At 35.1% G+C, this 13,153-nt stretch overlaps 1 protein-coding gene across 2 annotated transcripts; it reads left to right on the plus strand.

The window, feature by feature from the left end:
• The first annotated feature begins 5,221 nt into the window (after positions 1-5,221).
• Positions 5,222-13,153, plus strand: LOC147407395 (HECT-like ubiquitin-conjugating enzyme (E2)-binding protein). 2 transcript variants are annotated; one of them, XM_086435941.1, is made up of 5 exons: positions 5,224-5,703; positions 8,102-8,183; positions 9,138-9,929; positions 11,976-12,236; positions 12,526-13,153. In XM_086435941.1, the coding sequence occupies exons 1-5, from the start codon at positions 5,277-5,279 to the stop codon at positions 12,683-12,685; spliced, it is 1,722 nt and encodes a 573-aa protein (XP_086292067.1). In that variant the 5' UTR covers positions 5,224-5,276; the 3' UTR covers positions 12,686-13,153. The 2 variants fall into 2 exon arrangements, with proteins under 2 accessions (XP_086292068.1, XP_086292067.1); XM_086435942.1 differs by lacking the exons at positions 11,976-12,236; positions 12,526-13,153 and adding an exon at positions 11,366-11,963 and having other exon boundaries at positions 5,222-5,703.

Genomic DNA, 13,153 nt, shown 5'->3' on the forward strand with positions numbered 1-13,153 from the left:
AATCATAGATTTTTTTTCACGATACAGATAAACTAGCTACATAGGCACAATACTGAACCCAAGCCCAATCAATCTCAAGATTCTATTTCGTCCAACCATCAAACCTGAAGAATAGATAAGATGAAAACGGTTGAATTTTTGGCAAGAACTTGAAGATTCATTTATTTTGACAATAAAACATTGAAAGAAAGGTCATTGCAAAAATCAACCAAGCACAGAAAATAATTTTGCATGAGATTTTCCGTCAGTCACCAAGCAACATTAAGTTTTGTAAGAAAAGTATTTGTAGAAAATTATGTAGAAGAAAATGAAATATGACCAGTTCTCACGTGGACTAAGGGGACATACGAAATGGGTTTAGGTGAGTTAGCATGAAATTTAAGCTTGTTTTTCTTGAGGTTTTAAACACGTGTAGTTGTGTATTTCTCAATTAAATAAATTCACAAATTAAAGAACTAAAGATTCTATGTAAATTTCCCTCACACATTAGTCCATTGATGCCCCATTTCTCCTCTTCCATTAAATACAAATGTTTCCTCCAGACAAATCTGTTACGTTTCTGTCACTATCTAATATTTATTAGTTTCCTAAGTATTCATCTTATTTATTTTCTTTCCTTTCTAGATGAGAAAAAAAGCAGTCAATTATCAGAAAAGAAAAGTTTGTATAATATATGAGTTGTGATAATATGATTCAGCCAGGTGGCATACTCAATTGACTCCTGACGTGGACAAGTTTGGGAACCGTAGATCTGTACGCCATAAAAAGTGTATCCCGGACGTACATATCTATGGTTCTCAAACTTGTCCACGTCAGGGAGTCAATTGAGTCTGCCACCTATCCAGTCATATTATTATGACTCATAATATATGCAGTAATATTTTTAAAACTCGTATAGATGCAAATGACTATCGAGTCTGGTTGATATGACCAAGTTTTGAGTCAATTTGACGAGTTTAACAACTATCTCTTAAAAGATAGATCACCTCGAAATCGAGTCAAGTTGAATACATGTTGTGAGATGTCCTAGTATTCTTATTATGCTTGGACTTCAAGAGGTTATGTAGTATTAAAAGGGACTTTTCTTTAAGCGAAGTGGACTTGGCCTGTGTTTTTTAGTTAGAGTTCTTTTTTATGTTTTTTTTTTTTTTTTTCCTGTGAGGTTCCGTGCGACTGTGAGTTGCGAGTTCTGTAATCTTATGTCGATATTGGATTTTTCTCCTTCTTCGCTGTGGACGTAAGTAATTTGCTGAATCACGTAAATTTTCTGTTCCTTTCTTCTTTGATTTTACTTTTGTTATGCTTCCGCACAACAATACTAGATAAGGGTACTAGTTAGAATGGGCATGGTTCAAATGATTCAAAATTTTCAATGTATTTGTGAAGGATTTTTTGACAATTCTAATATTTTATAATCACAATTTATCTCTTCATGAATAAATACGAAACAAGATTTTAATCAGCTCTAGCAAATCACATGATATAAATAAATATTTTTTATTTATCAGTTCATGAATTTTCAACTCACAAAATGGTAATTTACCCTATTTTTTATTTGTTGTTTGGGAATATTTGTTAATGGAAAATGTCAAAATGCAGTGAAGAAAACTATAATGAGCAAAAATTAAGGGAGGCAAATCAAATGGGTCAGTGTGTTAATTAAGGTGTAGTAAATCATCATTTAGAAAAAGGAAACAAAGGATGACGAAATCAGTTGTCATTCCTTTCTTCGTTTGTTGATTACATGTTAGGGAAAGACTTAAGGTAATTAATATTGAATTAGAGATGATGAAAGCATGTGGCCAGCCATTTATGAAAAGGACCATTTGAATTAGAGAGAAGAAAGTCTTTTTCTTGGTTTAGTTTAGTTTAGTTTAGGTGGGGAGTGTGTAATTTAAAATGGGTTTGTCATTAAGGTCTTGATGATGATGTCAGAGAGAGTGATTTGGGTCTTGTTGTCACTTTATGAGTAGATTACTAAACAAAAACAGCCAACGTGAGTGTGTTTTGCACTATAAATTAAATATTAATGGTGGGTGGGAAGAACTCGAAGTTATTTGTAATTGAATATTAAGCATCATTTATAGAAAGATTGAGAGGGATCACGGATGGTTGAGTTCTTGGTCAAGACAAAAATGCATTTGAAATTTAGGGTCTTTGATTAATTTTCTTTTTCAAGGAAGAGTGTATGATATGTTCATCGCTTCTAATATCTAGATGATGTATGCTTTTAATGGCACTAGAAACCTATCACATTTTGTGATTAATGAACTTTTCTAACTCTCCATCAAATAAAAGATTGGGTTCTATTTTGATTGAGAATCTATATGAATATTATGCCATCTCAGCCAACCTCAGCTTTTATAATCCTTGTCAATTGATGCAGCTGTGGTAGCGGTCTCGAGAAGGTGATGTACAAATGGAACTATTAAAACCATTTCCAATGGTTACTTAAAACCATAGTAGTGGTGGGTTTCGACTCATAACTCAGTTGAGATAATGTAATGCAACTTTGAGGTTGTGGGTTCAAATCCAATCTATAAGTAATGAAAATTTAATAACCATCAACACCATGTCTCAATTATAGCAAACGTCAACATGAGTCATGTTTTACCCTTTAATTTTATTATCGGAAATCATATCTTCAACCAATGCATGATACTGAATATTCATGTTTTCTATGTCACGATACCTTGAGACAATAGGGTCCGACAACAATACTTCCCCTAAAATTTTTATAAAATTAAAGCCTGAATTTTTAAGTAGGTTGGCTCTATGTCATGATCACAGTTTTCCAAGTTGGGACTCTATGACTGATTGATTACCTGTGAAACATGTTAAGTGGAAATTATATTTTTTAACTTTCCACTTTCTATTTGTGAGATTGGCCTAATACATTCCTTACATGGCTATGAAGTAAGCCATTATGGGTTTATTGGATTTTAAAAGTATGAATTATTGAAGGTTATGGGTATCAAGTTGTAGGGTGTGGAGTTTACAGGTCTTAGTGTTTTTTCCCATGTTAGTGGTACAACTCTTTAAAGAAACATTTCTAATTAAAAATACAAATTTCTGTTCTAATCTCTCTTTTAAGTTTTAACTTTTTTATAATTTAAGGTTATCACAGTGTTGTGCCCCCTTTTGCTTTAGAATTTAAAGTTTGTGTGACGTAAGAGATGCTCAAGTAGGGCATTAGTTAAGTGGTGAAACATTTTTTTTTATTTATTTAAATTTTTTAATAATGTGCAAGAGAATCTCAAAATATTCTCTTTAAAGTTACTATTAGATATAGAAATGCGCACTATTGTATAAGTGATAAGTAGTTGTGCTTTTTATTGCACTTTTGTAATTTTAGCAAAAATACTTTGTTGAAAATAAATTTTACAGTATTACTTATTAATAATATAAATTTGATTAGTTATTCAATTATATAAATAATTAACTAATCAAAAGTACTTCAAACTGAACAATATACAATTAATAAAATAATTTTATGAGATTAATTATTCATAATTTGCATTTCAATGAGACGAGATATTAGACACCATTGAGGACCCAATCTGATAAAATATCATAATCAATTCTTGATCAACATTTCCTTACCATTGCATCATTAGATCAACTAGAGAATTTAAATTCTACTCTCCCCTCGGCAAAATGGGTCCTTGACCAAAACTCAATGTTAAAATTTTAGCATGGAATTAATGGTGAATTTTTTTTATTCAAAATATCCTCTCATGACTCAATTTACTAAAATGCAATTACACCCATTAATTAAAAAGAAGAAGAAAAAAAAACCAAATAAATTGTGGAAGAATTTACGTCGTTCAATCAGATCAAGCTCATCTTCTTCATCAAAGTTTAGGAATTTTTCCATCATATTGTGTTCAACAAAGTGTAATATTACAATAAAAAATAATTAAACATAAGAATTTAAATGAACGGGATTTTAAAGTAGACCTACTTGTATTAAAAGATTTGTAGGCCCGTTCATTCATTTTCCTAAGGAAAATACATCCTCTCTATACATTGATGAGAAGTTGATGGATGTCTGTCGACGGGATTCAACAGTCTAAATTGAAATAGAGAAACCAATGAATTAAATTCTAATTTTTGAGTCAAATGTACAATGTATTACCACCCTTTAATAATAATTGGAAAAAGAAGAACATAACGTTTTTGTGTTGCTATTGAAATTAAAATCGGAAAGCACTCTTCTATTTATAAATATATTGAGATCATACATTCTGATATGTCTTTTTTTTAAAGATTATCTGGGTTAAGATAGACCCAAACAAGCTACAATCTCACATAACGCATCCCCCTCCTATCTTGAACAAGTATAAGTAACAGAGCACTAGAGAACGAATTACAATCCAAAACAATGCAACCTAAACTATCGTTCATCAAAGCTAATGTATCAACAACCTTGTTAGCTTCTTTGAAAATATGGGTGAAGGAAGCCTTATGTCCATGTTTATTGATGGGTATCCTAATGTGCATAACATGAGTGTTTTTGTAGTTTTAAGATATCCTTCAATATACGTGTACCAATGAAAATATGTGATCTCCGAAATTGCAACTCCTTAAGAAGAGATTGATTACGAAAAGAACCATACCTTTTGGAAAAATGTTGGTTACAAAAAGATATATCCATTCTGAGAAACATAGAGGTTATAGGGTGCCTTTCAATCGATTGAAAAGTAAACTGAAAAAGATAAAAAAAATATTTCATAAAACCAAAGCCAATATGTGGACTCACGCTGACAACACTCGCATCTCGTGTACCCAATCTCGAGCTCGCGAAAGTAGGGTTGTTTAAAAATATTTATCCCATCAATTTTGGGCTGATCTAGGGCCTAACAATGTTTAAACCTTACCCAGCCCAGCCTGCACCGTACTTTATACAGTTGGACATATGATGTGTTGTAATAAATAAAATAAATACCAAGTTTATTATCAAATATTCGTTTTTCAACTAAGATAAAGATTGGACTCGTATTTCCATGAAAATTCGCATCAAAATTGATGCCCCTAAACGATTTCGAAATATGGATAAATTTTTATTTTTATAAAATAAAAAATCAACCAAACCTGACTCGTCACCATTAGGTCCATTTGGTTTAACTGATTTGGGCCCAATGGAGGATTAGGGCTGGTTTAGGGAACCCGCCCATTGACAGCCCAAAGCCCTAGAAAACAAGTAGTTGTTCGTTTCGTTCGTGTTTAATTTTAGCGGGAGAGCTGGAGAGGAGAGAATAAAACCTCTGAAGAAAATGTCTGCCCTCCCAAACCCTAGAAAATGGCGATACACATGGGAAGCCCTAGCTAACATCCCAACTTTTCGATTATTCCTCTTCACTCCTGACATGAAACCTGCAATTCAATGCAAGAAACTCGATGTCTCTTTAAAATCTGAACAATCTCTGCTTCTAGTGAGCTGGATTGAAGAAATCGAACATGGAAGCAATGATTCTGTTGATTTCATACTTAGGGTTCCCGTTCCTAGGGTTTTAATTGATCTTGGCTCTCCCGTAAATTTCAGTGCGATGGAGGATCACATTGAAGTGAAGCTGGTTCTGCTTCTTCCGGTTGATCATCCACTCGTCATGAATTTTGATTCGGTTTTGGATTTGTCTTATCAGGGTTCAGGCCGAGAAAATGAGTCATCGGATCGGTTGAGATCCCTTTCGGTCGATTCTGGTAAGTTGAACCTACATGTCCATTTTTCCAGGATCTTTTAATTTCTAGCTTCAAGGGTTTGTTTAGTCCAGAAATTACATGAATTGGTTGGTTACAATCATTCGGAATTTACTCATTAAGGTGGGTTTTGGCTTTGCTGATGATTTTGTAAATCATGCTTAGTTTAATTGTTTTAATTGTTTATACTGAATTAGCTGACAGTTGTTGTTAAATTGATTATATATGAGTTTCGGACTTCCTGTTAATTTGCAGATTAAAATTTTGGATTATTTCTCAGTAATTTGGTAAATTATGAGTGCTAATACCATGGATATGGGTTCAATAGGGGCATATATAGCGGAAAGGTCTAAATGCTTTTGAACCCTATGAATCTAAATTGTTCAGACCAAGTTTCAACACCTTTTTGCAGACATTTACATTGCTAAATGGGTATAATCTTAAGCTGATTTCGATGTATTGGTGATATTGGAACTTGATGGACTTGATATTTGGAGTGGAAGGGGCTTTTTGATCAGGTGCAGTTTATATGTTGGGCAGAAACTTTAGCCTTCTAGGAGTTAGAATATGTTTAGGTGTAGTGGCATTTTATGGACAAATGTTACGTATACTTATATTATTAATTGGAATGGGAAAGATGCAAACAGAGAGAAGGTACTTATCACTAGCATGATATGCTGAATCAATATTCTGAGTTTCCAGATGATGTTCCACTAACCTCTCTTGATTGCATTTATTCTAATAATCGGAGATCTACCGTTAGCTTTTCTTTATTGAATTGCCATGTTCAAATCGTGTACAGGGAAAAGACCTAAGTCCATATTTAGTGTAAAGTAGTAATCTCTTGGTTTTCATCTTTTGGGGAGAAGGTCTTTTAGGCTGCCACTGCAGATCCCATACCCAGCTAAGATATGCTTCTCTTGCTACATGAAATGCTGACATGGTGAATTTGAACGGTCCATGTGGTTCTGGATTGTACCCATAATACAATGCCCTTATCTACGTCCAACTTTGCACTTTCCCCCTATTAATAGCAACCCTTGTTTTTTTTTTTTTGTTAATTCTAAATATATCATGTTGCATAAAGGAAATGAGCTGCAACTCGCCACATGGTCAGGGGTCCTACTGGTGGGACCCCTATGATACTCCACGTCAGCTGCCACGTGTGAAAAGCATGTCCTTGTGAGCGATGGATTCTGTTTGGTCACCTCAGAGTTCCAGTCTCCTCTTTTTTTCCCAATAAGAAAGATGGAGAAGGCTTTTCTTCTAGACCACCTCCATGCATTGCGAGGAAGGTTCTCCCGATTTTTTTTTCTCCATATTTATGTGAAAATTTTAATATGGTTCAATTTTCTCAAATTTGGTTTGTTGTGCATGGTCCAAGATGGTGTCTTCTGCAAGTGGAAACCCTTGTGAAGTTTGGTCATGTACCATGTTTTTATTGTTTCTATCCTTTCGTGGCTTTATCAGACCCTTAGAAATCTTGCTGATAGATTTGATTAACATATTTAATATAAATTGAACCAACGCCCATGGATAAACACGAAAATTAAAGCTTCTATAAATACGGATACACCCAATACATCGAAACTCATCGCCCATGGATAAAGAAAAACTGTTTCAACACCAAAAACAACAAAAACTAGAGTAAATATAACTAACCAACCAAAATAAAGTTTAATAAAATCTGATTAGAAAGGTAGAACCATAGAAAAAGAAGCCTATTGTGGGGGCTCCCAACTTATTCTAAGTGACAAATGCGACCTAGGGTTTACATGGCAGTGGTCATGTTACAACTGTTATACTCTGCCATTAATTTTTCATAAGACAAGCTACCCATTTCTCGAATTTAGATAACGTAACTGTTGCTGTCCTGAGATGATTTGATTCTTTGAAATGGCTGTCGGAGTCATCCCTTCCATTATCTCATATTTAGGGATATCTTGTTTCATTTATCTTCCTTGAGCAAGCCTTATTAACGATACTAGAGCTCTGAAAGAGGGATACTTTTGTATTGATTTTATCTTCAAGCATTATTGCCTATTTCATCTCTTCGTTCATCTCTTAGTCTTCAACATCTCCGCATGGGATCTCCTGTGCTCTCTACCCTAACAATGTTCTAATATTAAATATTGTTGCCTTCATCAAATATAGACCACTAAACAGATTTTGTTAAATATAGTTCAATTTGTTTCTCCTTATCAATGGATTTTCTGCCGTTTAAGGTCTTTATAGTTTTGAAGAATCAAGACAAAAATGATGTCCATTCATGTGAACTTGTTCGGTTTGTCCTATACTCCTAGTTTATCATTTTTCTATGGTTTTATTACTGATGATGCTGTTACAATTTGCTCCTGCTTTGTTATCTTATCTTGTATGTTATCATGATTAACTGGTACAGATATAAAGTGCTTATCTTCCCAAGATGAGGTGCATTTTTATTGCAAGAGTTGCTCGATTAAGTTGACAAGAAAGCCTCTCAGGTAGCAGTCAATGCTTTATGTTTAATTCAAATATGCTTAGGAGCTATCTCTCTCTCTCTCTCTCTCTCTCTCTCTCTCTTTAAAAACTTCTGGTTACTCAGTTCCATTTATGGATCACTGTGATGACTAATGATATGAAAGGAACGTTCTGAATCGTTTGAGGCGTCCGCCCCCAAGGCAGGATGCAGGATCATAGCCTTAATAGGTCATATCGAGGCTTACGCCTTAGCCTGCTGAGGCAGATGCCTCTTGGCTATAGCTGGAGGCGCCTCAAGACTATAGCTTTATAACAGGGTAATGGGTCACTTGATCTCTCAAACCTCCATTTAGAAAGAAAAAAAAATCCCCTCTTTTCCCTAATGTCTCTATTACAATTATAATAAGGCAAAAGCAACCTCGAGGGTCTATGTTTCACACTTCATTTGTTTTTTAGAGAAATCTCAAACCTAACCATTCAAGTGATTACGATGAGGAACCGGGAGGGGGGGGGGGGGTGGAGATTCTGATTGATATGGAAAATGAACGACATGGTACATAAAATTAGTATTTATAGGATATATACCGTGTAAAATATTTGTACGTTTTATGCTTGTGCAAAATTTTCTGCTACTACTTTGGGGTTTGTTCAGTGTTTTAGGGGTTTTGTGCTTCTTGTGTTAGTCTCATAGTGGAGCAGTCTAGACAGCTTGGTCTCAGTCTAGGCCAATCCTGGGACTTTGAGCCATGGGTTCAAATATGTGCTTCTTCTAGTGAGCTTCTTACTCTTTCTGCTAAACACTATTAAGATAGTATTATTCAACTTTGATGTGGTTTAGTGAGCTGCCACTACTGTTAATGCATGCTAATGTAGGAATGTTTTCATGAGAATTTAATCTCACTTACAATTTTCAATGTGTTTATTTAGAAAGCATTGAAAACTTTTTCATGAGAATTTTGAGGCTCTTTTCTGCACAGATCTTTTGTGGAAATGCCATCAGCCAACTGGCGAGAAGTAGCTGATAATTGGTTTGGAGCCTGCTGTTGTTCGTTCGGAGGTATAAGCGAGAAATTGGTATCTAAGTATGCGAGTTCCTATATTTGTGAAGAGGGCACATGTTTAGTAGATGCCACATCAGTTATTGTTAGCAAGGATGACCTTGCAGCAGATGCATTTCCAGATTGCTTTAATGGTAGCCAAAAAATTGACAGATGCGATCTAGTTGGTGAAGATAATTTAATTGAATCTGTGATAGGTTCTGGATGTAATGGTAGACAAAGCTTATGTTGTGGGAATCACAGCGATAGTACATCTTATGCTTATGAGAAATGTAGCGGTATGCCTCTTAAGAAGGAAAGATTTGCTGCAGACCTGGAAAACAAAATTCTCGAAACACAAAATAATGTTGGTTCTTCATTTTGTATTTCTGATGAGACAAATCATCATGTTCCAACTCATGACCATGAAGGTTGCTCACATGATGGCTCTGTCACATTTATGAAGGACCAAGAGCCTAGAAAAAGTATCAGGAACCTAAAAAATCAGGAGTCAATTCTTAATGGCTCTCTTGGAAATGGTTTCATGGTTAGAACCTCCAACCTTTCAAAAGATGTGGAGTGGATTGAATATCGATGCACTCAGTGTTCATCTGTTCTTGGAGATTATCCTTCTGCTAGTGATGAGCATGCACCACTAGATGGTGGTGTTCGATTTTTCAAGTGCTACACTTCCACTGGTTTACCCATTGGCGGGTCTGGTGACATATTCAGGTGAGAAAATAGTACTTAATACTTGCATGTTTTGTTCTAAATTATCATTTTGAGCCACCCTACTAGAAGAATTTGTACTATCTGGCTGTTATTTTAGTGTGGCATCATTTATTCAAGTGAATTGTTGTGTTTAATTATGTTACAGTCAGTTGTTTTGAGTTTAGAGAGTGGTGCTTGTGCGTGAAGACCTACATGGTTCTTCAATTTTGCAAATTATGTCACCTTTTCTTTCCGAATCAATTAATCAAACCATCTCAGGATTCTTACACTTCGACTTGCATTAGGTGAGAGCATTTCAAATACATTTCCATGATATGTGTATATTTTGCTTTGGCGGGCCGCACGTACCAACCACCCTAGTACGTGTTTAGCAGTTAAATATAGCCACTTTTAAGTGGAGGGGCATATAGGATTCGAAGGTGTGACCTGGGGAGCACACCCAGTCATGCTTACCATCCCAGCTAGCCCCTGATGGTCATTTCCATGATAGATATTATTGCTGCAAAATATGTAGAAGTTGAACTAATGTGCCCTCATGTTCTTAGAGTTTAACTTTTATCATTGCTGCAAGAAAGGCCTCAAACTGTTCAGTTGCATTCTCAGAAGTTGGTTCTTATGCAGATCCTTTGTTGCATTAATGAAATATCTGAAGACTCCCTAGTTTTTACCGTAATGATATCATTAATGTCGTGAGTTTTCTCGTGGGGATTTAAAAGCTTGCCACCAGTTTCTCAGAATTGATGCCATCTCATGTGGGAGGTTTGAGACTTGATCAAACCTACAAGGTTGAACTTTGGTCTCCATGTTTAGGATGTATTCTCCAGGCTTAACCCCTAGATGACTTGGCCTCTTGATTTTGACTTTTTAACCATTTTCTACTTCAGGAATAGAACAAGTTTACATTTTTATGATCTTCTAAATCAATTTATAAATGTAAAAGAAAAGAACTTACATGCCTCTTTCGTTTGATCAAAGAACGAGTCCTTTTCTCATCATCGCTACTTATTCAAACCAATTTATAAATGTTTGCTTAGTTTCAAAAAGAAAGTTCTTTTTGTTTCTTCATTGACTTGTAGTTTCATGTGTGGTTCTTTTGTTGAGTTTCTTGATTATTTATAGGCTAGGGTTTATTCGTATGATGTCTCCCTGTTTTAAAATATTATGTTCAATGAAAAAGCAAGAAGTTTCTTTTCTAGTATACAGAAAAGAGGTGAGCTGCCTTGACTGGGTCTAGTTGTGATACCGAGTTTTATAGTCCTCATTTTTAATTGTCCTTGTGGTTTTGAATTCTTTCTTGGCATGTGTCAACTATGTAATGTGAAGCAGTGGATCCCATTTTAATTCATTGCAAATTATCTTATTTGGTTTGGTCAAATATCTTTGGTCTTTTCAACATCCCTTGGGTCATTCCAATCTCGCTTTACTCTCTTTTTCAGAGTTGGGATATCTCTCTGTTTTGGGGAAAAGGGAAAATTCTATGGGTTCTCCTTCCTTTTGCCACTACTTGGGGTTTATGGCTAGAGAGAAACAGGAGGATCTTCAAAGGCTTGGAACCACCTCTCAAGAGCTTATTTTAAATATCTTAGGCCTTTTATTCTTTTGATGTAAATTGTGGCCAGATTTCAAGATTGTGTTCTTTGAGGATTTTGTTTTTAGATGGGACACTTACGTGATAGTTGGTCTTTGTTGTTGTTGGTTGGCCATCTTGACCGCCTTTGTTCTTTTCTATGTAATTTTTCTCCTCTTAATAAATTTATACTTATAAAAAAAAAAAAATGTAATGTGAAGGTAATTTGGTTGACACTTCATCGGTGCAGTTATAGGCTTTCCAACTTCCAAGAGCAAGTAAGAACAGTCTAATTTGAAGTGTAGAATTCTTCTATTTGTTGATTGTTTGTTAGATGCTAACTGATTAGGATAATCATTTACACATCAAGAATAGAAAATCTCCCATTTGCACATGAACATTCTAAGGCACATATGTTAACTGTTCATGTGGTAAATAGAAAGTTTGATCTACAAACTTTGTCTAATAATCTTGAACAGGAGTCATACCTTGCAAAGAATATTTGTAAATCAACTGATGAAAAGTGCAAATGATGAATTATCGTTCCGAACATTGGTGAGGGATCTTCAAACTAGATCCTCAATACTGCAAATTGTTCTCCTAAATTCAAATGTCTGGTGCTGTACTGGCTATTGCTTGGAAAGAGAGGATACAGCAGGTCCTGTTTCAAAGCTAGATCTGCACCCTGTTGTCAAGGTTCTATTTTCAGATTGTAATAATGCTTCTGAAGTTCAATTAAGGTTCGTTGTTCAACTTTGTTTTTATATTGTTTCAGCTTTTTTTGCACTTCCATTTTTTATTTATATGTGAAATGAAAAATATTGTTTCCGAAGATGGGAAAAAATATTTCTGATCTGAAACCTCAGGAGAGCCAGATTAATATTCATGTACTCAATTTTCATTGTGTAGGAGTTGGGCACATTTTTGGTTATCCTTGATGAAATTTAAAATATTTCAGTTTTATCAATTTGTAATCTGCCTTTTTTTTTTATCTTTGCAGCAACTTAACAAGCTATTAGTCTTCTGCAGGATGATAGATGAATGGGCAACCAATATTCAAGCGGATGAGGTCTACATGTTGAGACATCAAGTTGAAGAATTGATTGAATCCCTTAAGTTCGCACAGGACAAACTTCCATTTTCGTGTTCTTACATGCAAGGATTGTCTCTGTCATCCATGGAAAGGTGATATATCTTTAGTTTGGATCCCAATGTGAAGAACAGCCTTCCTATTACCAGTAGTCACTGCAAGAGCAGTCCCCGTTCTTGAAGTGGTGGAATCTGATCCGATCCCTGATCACTATCTCCCTCTAGTACTTGTTTGAAATGAGTTTCATCACTGAGTGACAATCCTCACAAGATCGTAAATTCTTCATGATTCTGATTTTGGTCCCCCACACTCGTGTTTATAAGCCCAAAAGCAACAGCAAGCTCACTGTGGTGGTGCAATTGGAAAGCTTTTTCCTCATCATCAGTGTCTAGCAAAACCTCTGAAATTTTTGGATGGTACTCTTCAACTCTTAATTACTCTGCAATATCAATCAATTTTATGTATATTTTTTTCAGCTTGTCACCCACTGCAAATTCATGTATAAAACCGATCTTTTACTAGTTCCTTTTGGCTTTGTGGGGCCTTTCTGGCTCATCAGCTCTCTCA

Source organism: Akebia trifoliata, chromosome 3 (assembly GCF_017979445.1).
Source record: "Akebia trifoliata isolate Shusen 1 chromosome 3, ASM1797944v1, whole genome shotgun sequence".
Classification (NCBI taxonomy): domain Eukaryota; kingdom Viridiplantae; phylum Streptophyta; class Magnoliopsida; order Ranunculales; family Lardizabalaceae; genus Akebia; species Akebia trifoliata.

What these genes read in the sequence shown, in the direction of transcription:
- LOC147407395 (XM_086435941.1), top strand. Translation starts at nt 5,277, where the DNA reads ATGTCTGCCCTCCCAAACCCTAGAAAATGGCGATACACATGGGAAGCC. An exon ending in TTGACAAGAAAGCCTCTCAG is followed by an intron (nt 8,184 to 9,137) that starts GTAGCAGTCAAT and finishes TTTTCTGCACAG; the next exon opens with ATCTTTTGTGGAAATGCCAT. An exon ending in GGGTCTGGTGACATATTCAG is followed by an intron (nt 9,930 to 11,975) that starts GTGAGAAAATAG and finishes AATCTTGAACAG; the next exon opens with GAGTCATACCTTGCAAAGAA.